This window comes from Haemorhous mexicanus, chromosome 8, assembly GCF_027477595.1.
Source record: "Haemorhous mexicanus isolate bHaeMex1 chromosome 8, bHaeMex1.pri, whole genome shotgun sequence".
Taxonomy (NCBI): domain Eukaryota; kingdom Metazoa; phylum Chordata; class Aves; order Passeriformes; family Fringillidae; genus Haemorhous; species Haemorhous mexicanus.
The window spans coordinates 23,879,173-23,900,390 of NC_082348.1; the positions used below are offsets into that span (position 1 = coordinate 23,879,173).

At 42.1% G+C, this 21,218-nt stretch overlaps 1 protein-coding gene across 1 annotated transcript in view; it reads left to right on the top strand.

Annotated features, from left to right (window-relative positions):
• The first annotated feature begins 306 nt into the window (after positions 1-306).
• PPP1R1C (protein phosphatase 1 regulatory inhibitor subunit 1C) overlaps positions 307-21,218 on the top strand; it is a 47,309-nt gene continuing 26,397 nt past the window's right edge. Inside the window, 3 exon segments of the mRNA XM_059853216.1 lie at positions 307-1,471; positions 1,473-1,596; positions 3,893-3,953. Of these exon segments, the coding sequence (XP_059709199.1) occupies positions 1,368-1,471; positions 1,473-1,596; positions 3,893-3,953 (289 nt within the window). The 5' untranslated portion in view covers positions 307-1,367.

The following is a 21,218-nucleotide window of genomic DNA, read 5'->3' on the forward strand; positions in this document are numbered from 1 at the left end:
TTATTTTTGATCATGGAGCCAACTGGATCCTTAGATTAAAGTTTATCCTCCCTTCCTAAGCTGTATCAGGTCCTTGCCCAACCAGCTAGCTTGTGTGCTTGCCTCTGTTCAGAAGCAGCCCGGTGTTCCACTAGTGTGCCATGGGTTTAATTTGCAAAAATCAAAGCCAAACAAGTATTTCATGTCTGACTTGCTGGTTTGTTCTGTGTGTATGGCCAGTGCATTGCTCTCACCCACAATCCTCACTCCTTCCCCGCCTCCTCCACTGGCACAGGTGGGAAAGAACTCAGTGACTCAATAAGCTTGTGGTGAACTGTGAAAATCCTTAGTGCTCTCAGTGGCCTGAACAAAGAACATTTTCAAATTCCTCTGAGTTTTGCAAAGAGGTAGGTTAGGTCAGTGATTGCTGGATGTTGTTTCACGCACTTATTTTGAATTAACATGCCATTCCAAATCAAAAACAATTATACAGAAAGGAGTACTATTGATACAATTGACCAAATTATTTTCCTGGTCTTGGAATGAGGCACAGATTTTGTACCATTAGGTAGGATTTAGCCTGAATTTTAGTCATCCAAAAGTGGTTTAACTAGCCTGAATCATCCTTCCTTTTTCTAGAGTCAATGGAGAGAAGATGTAATCTTGAGTAAACACTATATTCTGCTTTACTTGATAGAATGAGATGCCTGTTGATGTGCTCAGCACGAGGGAGCCCGGAGAGCTGGCTCAAATGGGAGTGTTCTCAGTATCTGGAGCCACGTGGGCTGGAGCCCACCAAAAGAAATCACAGCCTAAATGTGAAAACCAGGCCTAAGTTGCAAACCCACCAGAGAAATGTCATGAAATTGTGGACAACTCTGCAGCATCATTACCAAAAATCTTCCTGTAAGATTTAGTAAAACTGTAGGATTAAAAAAATATCCGAAAGAGCGAAGGGGATCGTTTGATATGTGCAAAGAGGAGAGTGGTTCTGGCACACTGTAACAGAGACGGAATTTTTGAATCCACCCCTTCTGCTACCTCCACCCCCAAAATCTGAAAACTTCCTGATTCCATCAATAATTAAGAGCCCATCAGCAATACTCAGAGGGAGCTTGCATTGCACTTCTGAGCAGCCAGTCAGTAATGTACAGTGGAGAGCTCCTCTTTTTCAAATCCCCAGGCTCCAGGCCGTGCCGTGCTAGTATTGCATTTTCAATTAGCTCCTGAGTGAGTGCTTGGCATATGTGGAAGTGAGCCGGTGCACAATTAGCTTATTGTTCCTTTCAGCTTTCTGCTGAGAGGATCTGAAGGGCTGCTGAAGAGAGGGGAGAGGGAAAAAAAAAAAAAAAAAGAAGAAAATAGGCAAGGCAGTGGCATCTCTGTGGATGTGGAGTACGGGAGTCGCTGGGCTGGCGCAGATTCCCGGGCTAAGTCGGGAGCTACAGCTGTTCCTGCGGAGCTCCAGCCCGGCCCGGGGACGGAGCCAGCCTCAGCTCCAGGCTCTGCCCTCGCCTGCCTCAGCTCAGCATCGCCATGGAGCCCAACAGCCCCAAAAAAATACAGTTTGCTGTGCCCCTGTTCCAGAGCCAGATAGACCCTGAGGCAGCTGAGCAGGTAAGGAGGATGGGTTTCCTTGGCTGTTTCCAGGGAATGGGGTGGGAATGGGGCAGGATGGGGGTGGGCACAAGGGGTACTTGTGGCCTAAAGGCTTTTCTAGCTTCTGTATAATTCTAGCTTATGCTAGATTAAGTACTCTGGAGGTTATAGTGGTGTTTGATAAAGAGGGAGAAGGGTATGTCCTCTAGCCAGAATAAGGCTTCTTCACCTGGGGTAGGTTTATTGATGTATATTGTGCCTTTTCTGTAACTGCACTTCTACCCTAACACTTACATTTCACATAAATCCGCTCAATGAATGCATTCTCAACAAATCAATCCAAGTGTATTATATGTACATAAAGCAAAGCATGAAGTTCATAATAGATGCCTAACAGAAAGATTGGGAAAACATCTTATTTACCTTTCATTTAACATGGGAAAATACAATTAATGTTTTGCACAATAGTCGTCATTTCAGTTACTTCCTGGGTTTCTCGTGATTTTTTACAGTCTTTAAGTCATTTTTACAGTGTTTTATGTGCCTGAAAAATACATACATGTGGAAATATGCTGTACTTATGTCCTTGTTGGAATAATATGTGTGCTATTTAGGTTTTAACTCACTCCCAAAAGACACACATAATAATATATGTATTACTGATATATATAAATATATTCATATATGTATCTCAGTACTGATGTCTAAGGAGGAAAAGACACCTATTACTGTGTACAGTTATGTGTAGATGTGCCTAATAAAAGGTCACAGGCAGTCTTGTGAGAAAACTCTATAAATCTTAATTAGGTGACCCAGTATATTTCTCTCTGTGCAAGTTGTCCTCAGCATTTGCTTCTGTCTGGGTACATCTGATTTTAGGTGACACCAGGGGAATATTATAACCTTGAAAGTTCCACACCAGGAGCTATGAAATTATTTGAACCTTTAGGACAGTCATCTGGTTTCCTGAATACACTGATGTTGTGTCTCTTAAAAGGCAGAGACTTTTTCCAGAAAAGTTGGGAGTGACCATTAAATGTGAAATATCAGAAGGGTGCAGAAAAGAATTGTTGTGGGTCCTCATTCTGCCTGCAGGCACGTCTGAGCTGGGAAGCTGTCCATACCTTACAGAACAGTTCTGCAATGGATTCAAGCAGAATGTGTTCTGGTGTTTTTCTGAAATCTGTGAGAATCATAGGATTAGGATTTCCTGGAATTCCCATGGCTGCTGAAATGCTGTAGCCTATTTTCTGCCTGGTATTTATGGGCAGGTTTTTTTTTTTTTTTGTGTGTGTTGTGAGTTTGATTCCAAGTGCTATACAGTTTCGCTGTGGGTGTGTGATGAAATTAAAATAGTAAATTCTACAGTCAGCTACAGTTACACTAATCTAGAATAAACCCATTAACCCTGATGATGTAACTTTCCATTTACACCTCTGAAAGCAAAATTTGAACCTAGCTAAATACAGATGTTGGCTCAGCAAATAAAAAAGAACAAATGCACTGACATTGAGGTTTTGTGTCAGAATGGTTTCTAGCTTAAATGCTCCTGGTCCCTGTCTTAAATTCAATAGAAATTCAGGCCCGGAGGCTTTTGTGAAGTAACACAAAGCTTTCAGTGCAAATATGTGCTTTACAAGAGGGTATTCCAATACCATGTAGTTCAGCCACTGTTAATGGAACAAAAGTAGTTACCCAGATAAACTCTGAAGAATTGTATACAATTCAGGACTATGTATTGGTATGTAAAATCTGTTGTATTGGAAATACTCTCTTTAAGGTCTTAAATACTGGAGTATTTTTAGTTAAAGAACTGTTACTGTGGTAACACCTCTGACAAGAGTTAAGAAACATGAGTTCACACCTGCAAAACTCCGAAATGCACTTGCAAAACATTATTAGTTATTACTTGAGAGAACTATGGCAGTACTAGGTATTTGCACATACAAGCTCAGAAACTATGAAATCATCTCCCTGATGCAAAGCTAAGTGTCAATATTTTAAGATATGGCTGATATTTTTCAGCAAAACATGTCCAAAAAACTGAAGTCAAGAGGATTACAAATCCCAAAGGTATTTTGGCCAGCTCTCCCCATGCCTTTGGTCTCCCTGAGCAAGCAGCAGCATGACCCTGATTGCTGTCAGACCAGACAAGCTCTCAGTAAGCAGTAAAGTGCTGCTGTTCTTTAAATAGTTTCCTTTCTAACTTTGCCTGCTCTGTACTCTGGAGGAGACCAGACAGATTATTTGCTTTGCTTTGTGTGTGTGGCAACTGATGGGCCCTAATGACTGTCCTTGGTTTATACCTGTACAGATCAGGAAAAGAAGGCCCACGCCAGCATCCCTCGTCATCATGAATGAACACATGCCCCCAGGTGAGTGCTAGCACACCTTCTACACCCCTGAGCTTGTATACACAGGACTGGCTGCAAACTGGTTTGATTAATTACATGACTTTTAAAATCCAGCATTTATTTTTTAGGTCTAAATTTTTAGCTCTAAATACCAAACCACAGATCTTTGTAAACCCCACGAACACAGGTAGCTCCTGGCCTTCAGATGATGTCATTGATTTCACAGTTTTATCCTCCATGTCAATCTTGGTTGTATGTAGAAGGAGAATTGCTGTGACCCAGATGAAATTCTTCCATCCACAAGTATTTTCTTTCCATGGGTGGAAAGCCTGGAGACCCCTGAAGTCTGATCCCTGGAGATACCAGGCTGGGTCCAGCGTGCATTCAACCCAAGGAGCTGTTTCTACAGAGCAGATTCTCTTCTAGTTTCCTGATAAAACATGTAATGTGTTTTTTCATGATTCCTTTCCAACTGTGAGTACATTATCTTCATCCAGGAGTCCCCACAGAAGATTCCCTGTGGGATGGGATGATTTGAGGTTGAGACATACTTCGTCATATAAACATGACTTCAGAAAGATTCCTTCATAAGCTGTTTAGGGAGTGTTATAAACAAAAAAAATCCACAAAAAGGGACAAAATCCTCAATACTTAATCCCTTGGAACACAGTGCCTGCTTTATATCAGACTTTTCCTTTGTTGTGCTTTGCAACATTTATTTTTTCCTGCCATATCTCTTAGTCACCTGAATATTTTTTTAAATTCTTTTGGAGAGTAGATTTCTGTCCTGAACTTCAGGTAGCTCAGCTCTCAAAAATGGTGCATGAAAGATCTGCTTTCAACTGATTTTCTTTACCTACATAGGATAATAGTGGGATCTACACTGTCTGTGTTGCTAGGACTTAATTTAAAGCAAATTCACCTTCACTGTTAATCTCTGCTGCAATTCACTTTGCATGCTTTGTACCGTCATATTTCCTTTTATAAACAGATACTTGGTACAATACCAAATCAAAACCAAACAAAGAATAAGAACTCTTTAATTTACAGGAAATTTTACTGTAAACAAAGTGGTACATGTCTGTTATCACCTTTCCTGCAATGTTCATAATGAGTCTTTAAATAAATCATTTTTATTATGAGTCAGGATTGCTGCAGGTTTCAGCCAGCTTCCATATAAGCCCATGAGTTAGCATTTGTCTTCACTTATTTAGATTTGTTTATTTAGATATGATTTGTTCTTTCTAGATACTGGGGGCTAATATTAATGAATTTATTATTTGGCTAAATTATAAATTTGTCCTGATTTAAAATTTTCCATAAAGCCAGATAAAAATTAAAACTTTAAAAGCAGCTTCATTTTCCTGCCCTTCCCCACGAGGCTCATGCAGATTTCCATGGGGGTCACTTCCTTCACATGGGCAAGTGTTTTGGACAGGGTGTGTGCAGTAAAAGGACTGCAAAGCCAGCTTGGCAAGGCAGACAATAGGATTACAAATGGATGTGCAAATACCAAATAAAGCCCTTGTGGTCTTCACCTTGCAAGGTGCTGTACAGCTTCTGAGATGGTTGTGTGCCTTCAACTTTCAGAGTCAGCTGGTCCTAGGGCCTCTTGGCACCTTGCTGATTAAACCCCAAAATGCTGATCAGTGACTGGATTTTGAGTAGAATTCAGGGGGATGCTGAATAAAATTTGTCTCCTACAATAGTAAATTCATCGCTGCAAATGGATGCAGTTAATTTAAAAAAAAAAAAAAGTAGGGGTGCTAACCTGATAATCCAACAATTGCTTTAGAAGTGTGATTCCCTAGAACAATGGGAAAACTGAGCAGTAGAGAATTCCAGTGATACTGACAGAGCCACCCTATTTTATTAGAGCTGGGCTAAATGAGAGCCTTGTTCCTTGAATTACCCACTGGAGCATTCCACTTCCTTCATTAGGAGCAAGGAGCTAGTGGAGGATATGCTTCCAAGAGTTTGAAATACATGTCCTAATGCAATCCTAAATGTTTGGATGCCCCTACAAAGTTTATTCAAATTATCTAAATTTCTCTTTTTTTTGAGAACCAGAGACAGGCATACTCTAAGAATCAGACTTTTCCATAGCCTTCTGTTACAGCTGCTTCTGATTGCAGCTGGGGAAGAAAAAGCAGCATATTTGTGGTGTTCTGGTGTTCTGGATGCACACCCATCTGGAAACCAGAAGGCAATAAAATGTGTTTGGACATTTAAGAACTTCATAATAAATTCAGCTTGAGTTCTTCTGTAAAAGATCTAAAAGTTGTTTTCTGTTAAGTCTTTTCATCCATCCTTGCTGCCTGTTACAGCTTTGGTAGGGATATGTCTTCACCTATTTAGGTCAGGTCAATTGTGCTATAAAGTGAAGATGGAATATCTACTAGGCCTAAGTCATTTCAACCAATGACAGCTGCTCAAAAACTCTTAGAAGAGTCTGCTTGACTTCCTTGCTTTCAAGAAGGCAGTGTTAGACCACACTGAATGTTTTAAAGGCAGGTGGTAACTGTGACTACAGGAGCTCCTGTGCAGCCTGTAGCATCACTGACTCTCACATTCCCTCATGCCCACTCTGGCTGGCATCATGCATAGGTGCAATCACAGTCAGCAAAAGAGAGACTTGAGCTCCAGCAGCAGCAGTGATTGCAGTGGACAAGATGACCTTGTGAAACAACATAGCCAGGAAGAAACCCTTAACTCTACCTGTAAAATGCTCTTAGATGGGTTGTGTCCCATTGGAGCAGAGAAACTAGCACTAGCAAACTGAGACTTGAGTTATAAAATCACTTTAATCTATTGTGCTTCAGTTGCCAGCAGTGGAGCTGGATTTTCTGAGCATCTGATGTTTGATTTTGTAATAGCAAAGCAGGTTACTTTTATTGGAAATTATAAGACCCTTTCACTATCTGTGAAGGCAAAGACAAGTACAAAGTGAGAGAGCTACACAAATGGGCAGCATCCCATCCTGTGAGGGTGGTGTATGGGCTACTGGGGTGACCCTCTCACATCCTGCTGTAGCCACAGTTGCTCTACACCTGCCTTTTATAAAAGGAGCATAAGCACATGCTTAGTTTTAAAGACACATTTAACTATTTCACTACACAAGCGTCTAATCCAAAAATTGTTAAAGCTCTCCTGCCTCCTTTTCCCCTTGCAATATCCTTGGAGAACTTCAGCAGGAACTGAGCATCACCATCACAAGCAGCCTTTTCTGCTTATGCCCAACCTCCTGTCTCCATGCCCAGCATAGCAGAAAATATAGGAATATCAATTCTTATTAGCTGAAATAAGCATCTGAGCATGCTTTAAAACAGCAGAATATTGTAATGCAACAGCTCAAGGAAAAGCTGGTGGCAGAGCAAAGAAGTGATGGCAGAGGGAAGAAAGCAGGTCAGACCACAGCTCAGGTTTAATGCCATTAGGGCTCGCTTTGATCAGAGAGCAGTGCCAGCATTCCTGCACACACTGGCTTTGTCACAGAGCCAACACAACATCAAACAGTCTGGCTGGCAAAGGCTCTTCAACTTATGTCAAAGTGTTCAGTCTTCTTGAAGCATTGGAGTGTGGGTAAACATCAGGATAAACTTTTGTGTATCATCTAAATTTTCTATGTATTTGCTGTTTCCAACTCCCCTTTCTGCTTTGCTGCCTGTTTTGACTTCCTTGCTGGTAATGTAAATGTTACTCTGTGTTTAGAAATACAGCTGCCTTTCTGGGCTTTGCAAACCTCATTTCAAAGCAGTAAGGACATATTATCACTGCAAAAGCAATATAAAGCATGCCTTCCCAGTATAGCACAGCCCATCTGAGCTTACTGAGAGCTGGAAATCATAACTGGAAGAAAAGCAATCTGTACCTGGCTCTGAACAAGGGAGGTGCTCGCATCAGCAGTTTTGCTTTCTCATTCCTAGCTGATGTTTGGTAATCCAGAAAGGATCTGCCTTTCAGCTCACTGTCACCTCCCCAGAGCTCTGCTGAGATGCCTCATGGGCAGTGCCAGTATTTAGTGCAGCAGCAAACAACACAGCCAGGTGAGTGGTGGAGGAAAATCTGTCCTTACACCTTTGTCAATGCCATGACAACCCAAAGCAGTTGAGGTTTTAGTGCTAAATTGGTTTTAGACACTCCTGGACTTTGCCTGCACGATAAATCTCATTACCACAGCCAGATGTGCTTTTCTGCTGATGCAAACTGTACCAGCAGCACATTCTTGATGGGATTAATGTGAGTCACTTTGCCCAGCATTAAGGTTTGTGACTAATATTAGTTGGATCATGCTTCTAGGTGAATGAATGTGCTTGGGTTTAGATCTAATGATCACTTTTTTTTTTTTTCTTCCAAGACAAAATAAACTGAGCTCAAGAAAAGACCTGCTTAGTGGGAGGCAGGTGTTTCTGAGCATTGCCAAGCAGGTCTGCTGTACCTTCCCAGGGAAAAATCTCAGCAGAAGACTCTTGGTCTCAGAGTCCATGGAAACTGATATGTTTTTCAAACTGTTGAGATTCTGGTAGGACATACTGCTTACTTTGGTCCAAGAGCTAGAGAGTGAATAAGCCAAATAGCAGCTGTTTTCAATTGCAATTTCAGGCTTCTAATGTGGTAATAGAGCAGTCAAAAAAGCAGTACATGAATAAAAACTGTCATTAGCTGTATTTTTTTTTTTTTTTTGGTCAAACTAGTTGGTCTTTCTATACACTAAATGTGTATGCCATTTAAGTATTCTGTCTCTTTTATATCATCCCAGGAGTGTGTGGAGGTGCTTCAGAAAGCAATGAAAACCATTTGTGTCCCCTCACAGCAGAGGGCTGGCATAGCCCAGAGTGCATTACCAATGGCCCCAGGGTGTTCAGAGATCTCTGTCTTGCCAGGGCAGTGAGGGCCTTCCTGTGCTTTCAGCCTGTGCTGGGTAGGACTATCTGACACAGGTACACAATGAAATATGTAAAGTAAACACTGTGTAAGACCTGACAGGTGATAGGGGCTCCAGGACAGAGATAAAAATGTCTGTGCTTGAAATTAGCCTGCTGTTTGCAGGGTGACGTGGGACTGCAACTGTTCAGTGGCAGGCAGCATCCCTCTTTCTTACCTGTACACACTTTGCTCACCTGCTTTTTCATCTGGGTTACTCTGAATTCACTCTGCAGTTCAGACCCACAGAATTCCCTGGGACAAGGCACAGCAAAAGTCCCTCACCCATATGCAGTGTGAACACAGACTCCATAAATACTAAAAGGCAAGCTCAAGGACTTGAAAAATTCAAGAAAAAGAAAAAAATGTCAAGAACCTGTGCATGAGCTGTTCTTTATTCAGCCCAGAAGGAACAGCTCACAGGCTCCAGAAAGAAACAATCAATTTTGAAAAGAGATTTTTTTTTCAGCATTCATGAAAACGTTCCATTTGATGAAGATGCTCCATTTTCATGAGAGGATGAGGGTTTTATATGTCACTGCCATCCCTTGTCAGCAGAGTTGTCACGCTCCCTGCAGTGCAGGAAGGACAGCAGCTGGCTGGGATGCAGTGAGCAGTGCTCTGCCTGGACTGAGGGTTATCACCAAAGCAGCCAGCTGTGTTTGCACAGGTTTTGCTGTCCTGAACACAGTAATTCACAAATTTAAACATTCCCTGCGAGTATTTTAGCAGTTGTGTAAACCATACAGTGTGAAACAGTAAGAAATATGTGCTATTTCATATAGAGGCCAGATAGAGTCTGGGCTGCCTCTAGAGTCAGTAAACAGTGAAGGGTCTGACAGTCACACAGGGACAGTCAAAACAAAAAGCTGTTTTGCATGTTCTGGTCAACATTCACTTATTTTACTGAATTTTTCATGTTTGTTTTTATCCATGCTTCCTTCATTTTCAGTGTTTATTGATTGTGCAGGTACATTTTCCGTGACCCATACAAACTGGTTTCTCCTAGTTGGCTGAAGTGAGTAAATTAGGTCAAAACAGGAAGGAGTCACTCCCACCCAGCAGAGCCTACTGTCCCTCTGTGAGGTGGGGCAGCCCAGGGTGCAAACACCTCCCGGGAAAGCTCTGGAGGATGGAAATAGAGGTTGGATATTCACAACCAGGACTCAGATTCGTGCCTACATCAGAGAAGTGGTGCAGCTGAGAAGGCATGAAACCAAAACCCCAAAAGATTTACTTACTCCCAGTATGGATGGAATTGCATTAATCCATTACTCCTGTTCCAGCCTTGAATACCCAAGAAATGAATTGAAATAATTTTTTATTTACCAGTGCAGCTAAACTCCTAATGTGCACCACAAGTGATTCCACTTGTTCCTCCTGCTCCCTGCCTCCCACTGGTTTTGTGTTGGAAGGGTCAATGTCCCTGGAACTATCTGAGAGTGAATGTGGTATTTTTAGGGGCTGAACTTTGTACTCTTCGTCTGTTTTCCTCCTTCCTTATACAAAAGCACCATAGAAACAGCCTCCTTCCACCCCAGGAGATTATTTGCAAATGATTTTTAATAGACATGGCTTCACATTACAGCTCCCCAGCTGCTTGATCAGTCAGGGTCAGGCCTGATAAGCCTTTGGAATGTTTGCATTTGTTATCAGCTCGGTGAGAACAGCAGGACAGAGCCGTGCCCTGGCAGGGAGCAGCCCCGGGCAGGGCTGCCTGGGCTGCTCAGGAAGTCAGCTGGACAGATCCTAACTTCATTGCACCCAGAAGGTTAAACATTTTGCTCTCTGTAAAGAGGAGCTCCTCACAGATTTGCACTCTGCCAAATGCTTACTCACCTCAGTTTCTTTTGCTGAGAATTTGGAATAGATGGTGAGTTTTCTAGTTAAAAAATGAAGTGCCTAGGTGTAATGACTTCTTATAGTCAAAATAATTAAGCCATCTTTAATACTGTACATGAGCATAAAATTTGGGATGCTGATGCCATTTTAAAAAAAGGCTCTGGATCAAAATATGTCTGGTTTAGCCTGTGGCACAGATTCTGGTTTTTTTGGGGGGGAGGGCTGTTTAATGTAAAAAAAATTCAGAGAATATTTGAAATTGAGTCTATTTAAATATTATAAGACAAAATTTTTGAAATAAGAATATCAAGAGAGGTTTTTTGAGATTATGTTTAAATCAAACTTCAATAATGTGCTAGTATTGATATTTTCAATGTATTTTTTAGTTCACAACAGGCAATAAACTAAAATCCATTAATAGATGTTTCAGCCTTGCTGAGGGGAAAAGAATACAACACAGGGTTTTTCTGACCTCTGCTATTTAGTACTTAATGCAGCCCTCACTTACCATGGTGACGTGTGCAGAATAAATAGATAATGCAGATAGATGAGAGAGAGGCCAGCTCTTAGCACTAACCTCATTATGTTCAGAATATTGGGAAGGGCTTGCACTTAAAGCATCAATCAAGGTAGCCCATTTATTGAGCTCTTAGAGACAGATTTTAACTCTTTATGTGGCATTACTGAAGTTGAAACTGCACTTCAAATTACACCAAAAGTGTGAATTTAATGAATCTGGACCTAAAGCTAGCAGAGACTGAACAAATTGAACCTCTCAGTCCTGAAAGGCTTTGCCAGCTGCAGAAGGCTGCAGAAACTCAGCAAGAGTGCAGGGAGCTGCAGAGCTCAGCTTTGCTTTCCTGTGAGTCTGAGCTGCCTGTGTCATCAGCTGGTGGAAACAAGATCTGATGGACCAGTGGAGTCTCTTTTTACAGTAACCAAAGCAGTTCTGGCGTGGATTTAAGCTGTGTGTCTATTGAAAGGAGCTCTGTTTTCTCCTTCTCCCCTTCAAAGCTTCATATTCCTGTGTCTGTATCTAAAATCACTTCTGATTTTTTTCTCAAATGTCTTTCCTGGAGGATCAAGAGACTATCAGAGCAGCAGAATGAAGCACAGTGACCTGCTCCTTCTTTGTTCACGTTTCCCATGGGATACCCAGCATGCAGATGTCCCACAGAGAACTGATGTCTTGGTATTATTCCTCTTGTGGAACCAAACTGCACTAAAAGAGTCAGCAGTGTTAAGCAGATGAAGGAGCATTGTAAAGGTTGTGTTTTTTACCTGAGGCCGTGTCCTTCATTCTGGTAAGACAAGCAAAGTCACACAGAAAATGAACAGGAGCAAGGCAGGTTGAAAGTTCAACACAGCAGTGAGCTCCACTGCACCCTACAGTGTGGCTCATCCTGGTCCCTGGGCACATTTCTGCACTGACTGCACACTCAGGGACAGGCAGGGACAGCATTCCCTTCAAGCCCTGCTGGAGTTCCTGCCATGGCTGTTCTCAGGTAGAAAGCAAAGATTTAGCTGAGCCTGTCCTGCCCTTTCCTTGGCCACCTCCACAGAGCAGCTTCCCTGGCATCAGCTGAAGTGTTTGCTCTGCCTTTTCCCTTTTGTGTTAGGATCTGCAGGACAGCTGCACAATCAGGGGCCATCCTGAGAGCCAGGCTGGTTTGAGAGCAACACCTTTGTCCTACTAAGTGCTGGTTTGTGTCCTTGTCTTTTCCAAGTGGAATTGTACTGATGAACTAAACGGGGGGGAAGAACAGGGGGTAGGGAGAAAAAAGAGTTTTCCCTTTAAAGGATTGTGACCAGGAAGATTTTTGATGCTGACCAGCATTAGGTATTTACTGTCTGTTTTGAGATGCAGTAGACAGCAAGCAGGATGTCACTGTTCAGAGGAGGGCTCTCAAGCCCTCTGAAATTCTGGTGTGTGACTCAGGCTTTAATGTGGGCAGCACATCCCTTAGGAGCATGAGGCTCATTCCAAAGGAATCACAGCAAGGTGTTTCTGACTGTGGCAGTACAGATGGAGATGTATAAAACCAAAGCCACAGTCCCCTCTGTCCCTGGTATGTATGAATATTAGTAGAAATTCTGACAAATGCCTTTGGAAATTACAGCTGACTTATTCTGAGCTAACAAGGATTGCCCTGGGCTGTTCCAGCCCACCTAGCTGTGCTTAAGGCAAAAATGAGATTATGGAACCTGGTTTTGCTGACTCTTTGAAAGCTTGGAAAACCCAGCAATGGCTTTACAAAACTGCTATTTCCTTTTTTTTTTTTTTTTTTTCTTGTAAAAAAGGGTCCTAACCCCCAAGGAGAGCTATTATTAGTAGCTGACTTGATTCCCATGTAAGATGATACATGCATGTGAGGAACTCTCTGCATGTGCATTCTAACCACAAGCAAGCCACAAGCAGTTGGCCAGGACTAGCTTTACAGAGCATTCTTACTGAAATCCTTGAGGTATTATTCCAAAAGGAAGGAAATTGCTAAGACAGCAATAATAATCACTGGCTAAGGGAAAATTTTATTGTTTTGTAGGTTTTCTTCTCCCATGGCAAATGTCACTTTCCAGAATGCACAAACACATTCAGATAGGATGCATTTTTTAATGGTTTTGTGAGCTACAGCATGCTAAGAAATGTTTGCCTGGGGTTTCTTTGGTTTTGGCTGCTGCTGCTGGTTTTTATTTTAGAGCTTAGAATATTCCTACAGCTCCCAGCCAAGAAAGGAGCCACTGACAGTGATGGCATTTGCAGCTGTAGCACTGATACAAAGACTGAGATGGGCAGGTCAGTTATCAGCCATTTTCCATCACAACTGATTCCTGCACATGAAGTTATTAGAAAATGGTTTAAAAGTTTATCCTGGGATTTGCTAGCACTGTATTTCTGGTAATAAAGAATTTTACTTCATGATCTTTGCCTCAGTATTGTGTTTAGATCTTCAGTCATTTGAGCACAGACTGAAGCTAGAGCAAGCAAGCAGATGGGAAGCAGCACTTTACAAACACTGGGCAGTGTTACTGATGGACTCACAGCTGTCTGCCCAAGGCACTTTTCTTCCTTGAGTATTTGAAAGTACTTATTGACACTGTTAAGTCTTTTCACAAACTAATAACACTTTTATGAGTCCATCAATGTACAAAAATAATTGCAAGTTGCTTGGGAAGTTTTTTGAGTGTTGGGTGCATTTGGTTAAACAGCAGCAATCATTAATAAGAAATGTAGTAGTCTGGCAGTTTGTTTTGCTTGGGGACACTCATTGCAGACTCGTGTTTCTGCTCCTTGAACCTGTTTCTCTGAGTATTTGCTGGCAACTTCTCCTGTCTTATCTCCACTGCTCTCCTATTTCCTTCAAGAGAGTCTTGTCTCTCACTGCCAGGTTTCAGGCCAGGTGAGAGTGTGCTGTGAGTGTGGAAGCTGCCCTTGGTCCATTCAGCACAACTGCAGTCTTTATTGATGTCTGTCAGGTCAGAATAGCCCCTGTGCCACTGTAACCTCTCAATGAGGTGAGTTCTCCTTCACACAGCTGGGCAGCTTTGAGACAGCATTTTGTGATTTAGGTCTGCCTTGCAGTCTTGGTCCTTTGCCTCGTTCTGTATGTCTGTGAAAGTCTAATTTTCTAAGGTTTCCTTGTAGTTTAGTTTGGCCTCCAGCACTGTTTGGGGCACCCAGAAATGATGGCTGTCCAGTTCCCTTCTGGTTCATGCCAGAAAATCTGTATCATCCTGGTTTACATTTATTTGCTGCAAGAATCAGGATTTTTTTTTTTTCCTAATGTGTGTTTCAATCTAAATGGGAGATTTTAATCATTCTAAGTAGCTGTGCATAAAAGAGTCATATGTAGACCATCACATATCTTTTAAGTCTTACTTTACTCATTTTGAGACCTGAGTTTACCAACAGCTTTCCTGATAGAATTTTAAATTTCCCATCAGTAATCTCAGCAGTTTTCTTCAGTTTGTCTCATTTATTTTCACTTATTTGAATGCATTAACCTGGCCCTTCAATGGTGTAGTGAATATGGAGATGACTGTTATTACTTAGTCTAGAAAATGAGCAAGAGTTTTGACTAGGAGGCAATTCATGTACAGCTGAAGTTCTTTCCCAGTTGAACTAACTCTAGAACTATTTAGTAAATGGAAAAGTATTTTGTCCTTTCTCTTTTTTTCTTTTGACCAGTTCATGCTGTATCTATAGGATAAAATACTGACTCTTAAATTGCAAACCTTGCTGTTGCTTATGAGCTGATAAAGTCAGTGATGAAATGATTGTCTTTCACTTCTCTCCAGCATTCCCCTTTGCCCAGCTGGCTTTGCTGGTGCAGGATTTGCACTGAGCATGTGTTGGACTCCCACGGGACTCATTTTGCCTGTAACAACCCTCAGCTCCCCTTAACACCCAGCAGCACCAGGCACTGATGAACTCCTCTTGGCCAAGGCTCAGAGCATAGCAGACACCCCAGATTTCTGATTGAGCTCAACTCTGTCATGCTGGAAACAGAAAGAAATACTTTGCTGTTAAATAAGTTTAATTTACTCATCACTCTTTGTGATGAGTAAATTTTAGGGAGCTTCAAAGGAGGCAAACCCTGACCCAGAGCTCCTGCCCTCAGTGACACCCTGGGGTCCTGCCAGAGGCTCCTCTCAGCTCTGATGCCAGAAGTCCACACTGGTCAGCTGCAAATTGCATGAAAAGTTTGGCTCAGAGTCACTCCTGGAAATTTAGTCAGAGAATTTTGTTTGGTCCAGAAAATGTCTCATCTGAGAGATCAAAAGAAAAAATGAAGTACTTACGTGCTCCTGGTTAATCTTATTTAGTCAGTCATTCTTTGGAAGTTGTCTCCATTTTCTTCACCAAAGAGGAGTTTGTGCTGCTTAGAAAGCAACTAGAAGAAATTGTTTATATTGGGAATTAAAGCAAATCTTTACATTAGCTGCCCAAACAGAATGTTTATTTCATGCATGTTTCTCCCTGGGTTGGTTATCTCCCTGGGAAGACCTGCCAGCTCTGGAATTGTCCCCCTGTCCAGGACTTCACATCAGGAACTCTGTTCCCAGTGCCTTGCTCACCTGACCCTCTCTCATGGAGCAGGACAGGGTCTCTTGTGTTCCAGAAAAAGAAGATTCTGCATGGAACTATTCTTTTCATGACAGCTTTTTCCACAAAACCCATTTTGTGTCTGGTCAAAGTCAGGATAAAACCTTACAGAGCTGGCAGCAACTGGAAGGCCACAAAGTCAGGCAGAAATGTAACACCAAGGCAAGAGGCAGAAAAGTAAGTCCTTTTTTAAGAAGGGAGAATATAATCAAATTTTAATTCTTTTTCAAAATATATTTTGAGAAGATATATTTGTTTTATGGTACTTGTTTAGAGTTTGACTTATATTAATATTGATCATGTATTTTAGGGAGAGAGAATGAAAAATTTGGCACAAAAATGCTCAGGAGAAGGATGACTTTTGTGCTTGTTGTAATAATTCATGATTGCTCTGTGGTGAGGCTGCAGACCTTATTCATCACTCTTGTATTCCAGTTTCATGCCAGTGAAATGAGACTGATTTCCATGAGTCTGGCATGAAGCTGGAATAACAAGGTGGTGAATCAGGCAGTATAATTCCTTTCTGAGAATCATGTGATGTAAACAAATACATTCAGATTCACAGCTGAGGTTTGCAACGTCTCCAGCTTCTTCCAAAGTAGATTATGTTTACCAGAATGCAAGTTGTAAAGAAATTTTGATCCATGTATCTTGTGAAAGGTGCTTTTGTTTCATATTCTTATGGCTGTGCAGCTTATGTTTTATTTCATAATCTTATGGCTGTGCAGCTTAAAGTGGGTTCTTAGATTCAGTATGATCAGAGATGTTTGGATCAGATGCTGCTGTGTGCATCAGGAGGAAAATGATGATTGTTCTTTCCATTTAGTGGCTGACTTTGAGCACCACGAGGAAGGATTTGGTCTAACAAAGGAGATTGCAGCCCCTACTCTCAGTACTAGCAATGGCTACTTGAATATTGAAGGTGGGAAATACACAGCTCAGAAGACTGATTTACCTGGGAAAAGAAATTTAAATGTCCAAAGAGCAGATTCATTTGGCCTGCAGTATTTTGATGAAGTACAAAGGGAAGGGCTGGTTACAGACAGGAGCTAGCTGGGAAAAGCTGAGCTGTGATCTCTGGGACAGAGGGACAAGAGGTCCCTGGGTGACAGTGCTGTCAGCACAGTGTGGGACCTTCCCCAAGCCACACACCTGAGCTGCAGGCTCCTGACAGGGCAGATAGGCATGCAAATGCCTCTGTGTATAGCAAATTCCTCTCTGCCCTATGTTTTCATTAATGCTTGCTATACAAATCTTGTTATTAGTGCTCCCTGAAGGGCCAGGCAGTAATTCAGATGCTGATGAGTGAGTGGGATGCAGCAGCAGCAGCTCTCTGCTGTCAGCACTTGAGTGAGGAGGGGAGCAGAGCTCCCAGCTCTGCCTGCCACAGCAGCTGCACTCGGCATCTAATGAGCTGCTCTGCAGTGGGAATATTTTCAGGAACACATCCTCACTCCAGGAGGGCTTAGCAGGATATTTCTTTGTAATTAAATGTAATGACATCTAAACCCATAGTCGAGTTCTCATTGATAAACACTGGCAAATAAAAACCAGCAAGTGAAAATCAAACAATTAGCTATGTAAGCATTTGTATGATGGTCTTTTCTGAATTTTTTTTCCTTTTCCTACCTCAGTGGTTCAGTAAAAAGTGATGAGATGCTAGCTGATGTGGCAATAGGTCGTTAGGACTACGGCAAAAAGAAAACATTAAATACTTTTTGATCTTCTTATGTCTTCTAGAAGAAAGGAAAAGTAGGTGTGATAGCAGAAAAAACAAGTATTAGGTCAGTCAACTTCTAAATCAGAGTTCAGTGAGCTTGTGTTACAAATGCCAATGACTAACACAGATTGTGGTGGTCAAACACCATTGAGGTAAACTGGAAGATCAAAAAATATTTCTTTTCTTTTAGTGATGGAAAAATTGAAAGATGAAATGACCAAAAAATAATTTTTAGAAAATTTCATCTTTTTCTGCCACTAAATGGCAGGAGAATGAGGGATTCTTTTCTGGTTTTATATTTCTAAAACTGCCTGAGTCCAAATCTATCAGCCCCCTGTGATTTTTATCTGCTCAGCTATGTTTTCCCAATGAAAATCCCAAACTCACTACAAGAAGCTTTCTCCAACAATTATACCAGCCTCTTGCTGAGTTTCTTTTGTGTAAAAACTGGCCTCTCTGACTTGTTCTGTTTCTGCAGTGCCTGACTGAAACCCCTCAGAAAAGGCTTTTATTTGCTCTTGCTGGGGGGAAGCAAGCAGGGTACTTATCTGGATGAGATAAGCCTTTGCTGGATGAGACCTCTGCAGAGCCATGGGTGACATCAGAGGCCAGCTCCTTTCAAACAGGTCACCCCTCTGCCTGCATGGCTGCCCTGAGTGCATTAACACTGTCCAGGGGGAGAAGCAAGGCAGAGGAGCTTTGATCTCCCTCTAAAATGACCCCAGAGCTTCCCCCAGCAGGGACACGGTGTTTGCACAGCAGAGGAGATCCATGGAAGGAGGGATCTGCACCACCAAGCAGATTCCTTTCCAGCCACAACCATCCTCCTTCCTCTGGCTCCAGATGAGGACACCTTTGGGGGAGTCAGCCCCCAGATCAGCTGGGGGATGTGCCAGGGAGGATTCAGAGCTCTGCTGACAGCCCTGCTTGGGACACAACCCCCTGGGGCTTCCTCTACCTCTTTTGGCAGCATACCCAGGGCCAGGTGCTGCAGGTTTCCCTGCAAGTGGATGAGGGTTTGCTCTGGGTGAAGGCCAAAGCTTAGAGCTCTGATTCTGGAAGGTCTGTGCAGGCAGCTGGGCTCTCAGAAGTGACTTTCCTTAAAAAACTCAGGCTTTGTTTCAGAAAGTGTGTGCACAGGTCTGGATTGATGGGAATACCTTTTAGGCTGAACCCTTCAGTGCATATTTATTTATCTGAGGATACAGAAAAAAAAGCCCTAAATCCTGTTTATTTTGCCAGGTGATGCTCCAGCCTATGTGAGGTAAGGCTCACACTAGGCTCAAACATTATTCACCCAGCACAAGGGAAAGCCCTCGACTGCTTTTTCCTCAGCAAGGGTGTAAAGAAGTCTCTAAACAAGGCTCCAGTCTTGGTTTGACTTACCTCCACTTGGGTATGTACAAACCCATTCTCAGGTCTTCATATGATTTATAGTATGCCTCTTAAAAACAAAACCACAAAAACTGTCAAGAAATTACTTGACTGATTAGAGTCCTGTTAGTAATTAGAGCAGCCTAGAATAAGTTACACTGGAAAAAAGCTGCATGTTGAGATTTGAAATACAATACAGCTATATTGTGTTCTGTGAACAATGTTATGGTCTGTAAGGAAGGAAAGTGGAATATTATTTTTTTCCCTTCTGGCCCCATAAAGAGCAATCTGTAGGAAGAAGTTACCTGCTGAGAGCTAGGGGTTTGTTTCATATTTTAGAGACACAGCTGATCTCTTCACACTCTCCATGATCTAATTGCTGAGTTATAAACATGATAAGTGAATTGCTCATTCTGTGTAACTGAGATACTTTTGTGAGCTGAGTCCTGCCTGCACAGTACTCAGCAGAGCAGACAAATCAGAGATTTCACTCTGCCCTGTGAATCCAGTGATATCACATTCTGATATTTCTGATTTAGCATCTGGTTATTTCCTGACCCTTCTCAAGATGGCTTGATGCTCTAAGAGTTCACTAAAGAAATTCAGTTTATAATTGTCAATACATTTGAGAGGGGACTGGGAGATGCATGGCTTGCTTGACTTCCAGTGGTGGAGATTTCTGGTTTGCAGTTGGTAACTGATGATCTTTTTTCTTACCTTGTACCTTCCATTCTCACAATAAAATCTGTTGTCACGGAGATCTACATGATCTCTTGGTGCCAGTACTGGCCTCTTGCAGGGAGAGCACTAATTCTTGCTTTCATTTACTCTCACAAGCATGCTTTCCTAGTAAGACTGCTGTAAAAACATGCTTTCATTAACCATTTAAACTGCTTTAAAAAGTAACTTTATGAAGCATTATAAGTTACACTGGAAAACCCCTCTTTGTCCAAGGAAAAGTGTTCACACAATTTTTAATGTAATCCTTCAGTTAGACCAAGTTTATGACCAGGCAGAAAACTGCTGACTGAGCTCCAGCCCACACTGCACTCCAGCTCTGCTCTCTGTCATCCCTAAATTTCCCCTTTTGCTGTTGGCACAATGTCCCTGTCTCTCATTACTACTTCAGTTACTCACAAGCTCTTCTATCTACCTTCCATGCTCCCCTTTCTCCTCCTCCTCATCCTCTGTACATAGAGGGTTTGTTTGTTTTATCCTCTCTGCCTCAGGCTATGGCATTCTGGGATTTAGGCTTCCCTTGTTCCCATTCCTTGTCATCTCTCCTTAAAAATCTATATTCTTGACGGAGTATTATCCATCAAAATACCTGTCAGAAATTAGCATGTGCTCCTCCTTCTGCCCTCAAAAAGAAACTCGTGCCAAAATGCAACCATTGCCCAAACTTCACCTCCAGCCAGCTGCACCTTTCCCTTCAGCTCACAACTCACATTAAACACTTCCTGGCTCCTGCCTGGAGCTTGTCCCTTTCAGTCCCTCAGGTTACTTGCCAATCTCTGCTTACTGATTTGGAAAATGGTTTGTTTTGGTGATTTTACAGGTTGTTCTTAAATGCCCACACTGTCTGATGCTTCTCACTGGCACTATTTGCCCTGAGGATACGAATGGTTTCTCCAACTCCGTACAGGACCAGTCCTCATCCCAAAGCTGCCTGTGATATAAAGGCTGCTGGGTGAAGGGAAGGGCTGTAAATGTTGCAGTTCTGACAGTTTTAGTGTCACATCACTCAGAACACTAAATGTGAGAGCCAGCTTGGAGTTGTGCACATTCTCAGGATCAAGACCTGAAACACAACAAAGCTACTGATGTCAGGTTTTGTTCCTTATGCAAGCAGCAGTTTGGGCTCACAAAATATATTTTTAATCTGGGCAAATTTAGATTTTCAGGAAGGAATGGGACGTAACTTACTCTTCATTGTTCTTTGCTGAAAGTCCCTGATTTATTTAAATTTCAGCATTTAAGCTAAATCTAGTATCCTGAATAATAAAAATAAAACCTCTGATGTTGACTAACTGATGTGCTGGTGTGCAAGCAATAAGAGAGGCTGCAAGCACTTAAATTATCACCCATTTAACCAGCCTGACTTTATACCCCAAAGTGTTTAATGGGCTGGAATAGACACTTCAACACTGAAATAGGCATTGCTACACTTATTTACAGGTAGGGAAGTCCAGGAGGAGATCAGTGACCTTGCCAGAGTTCACACAAATGTCAATGGCAGGAAACTCCTGATTGTCTTGTCTAATTTTGTATCTGTGGGATCATGCTGATTTAGTAATCAGCCCTGTTTTCAACTACACTTTTT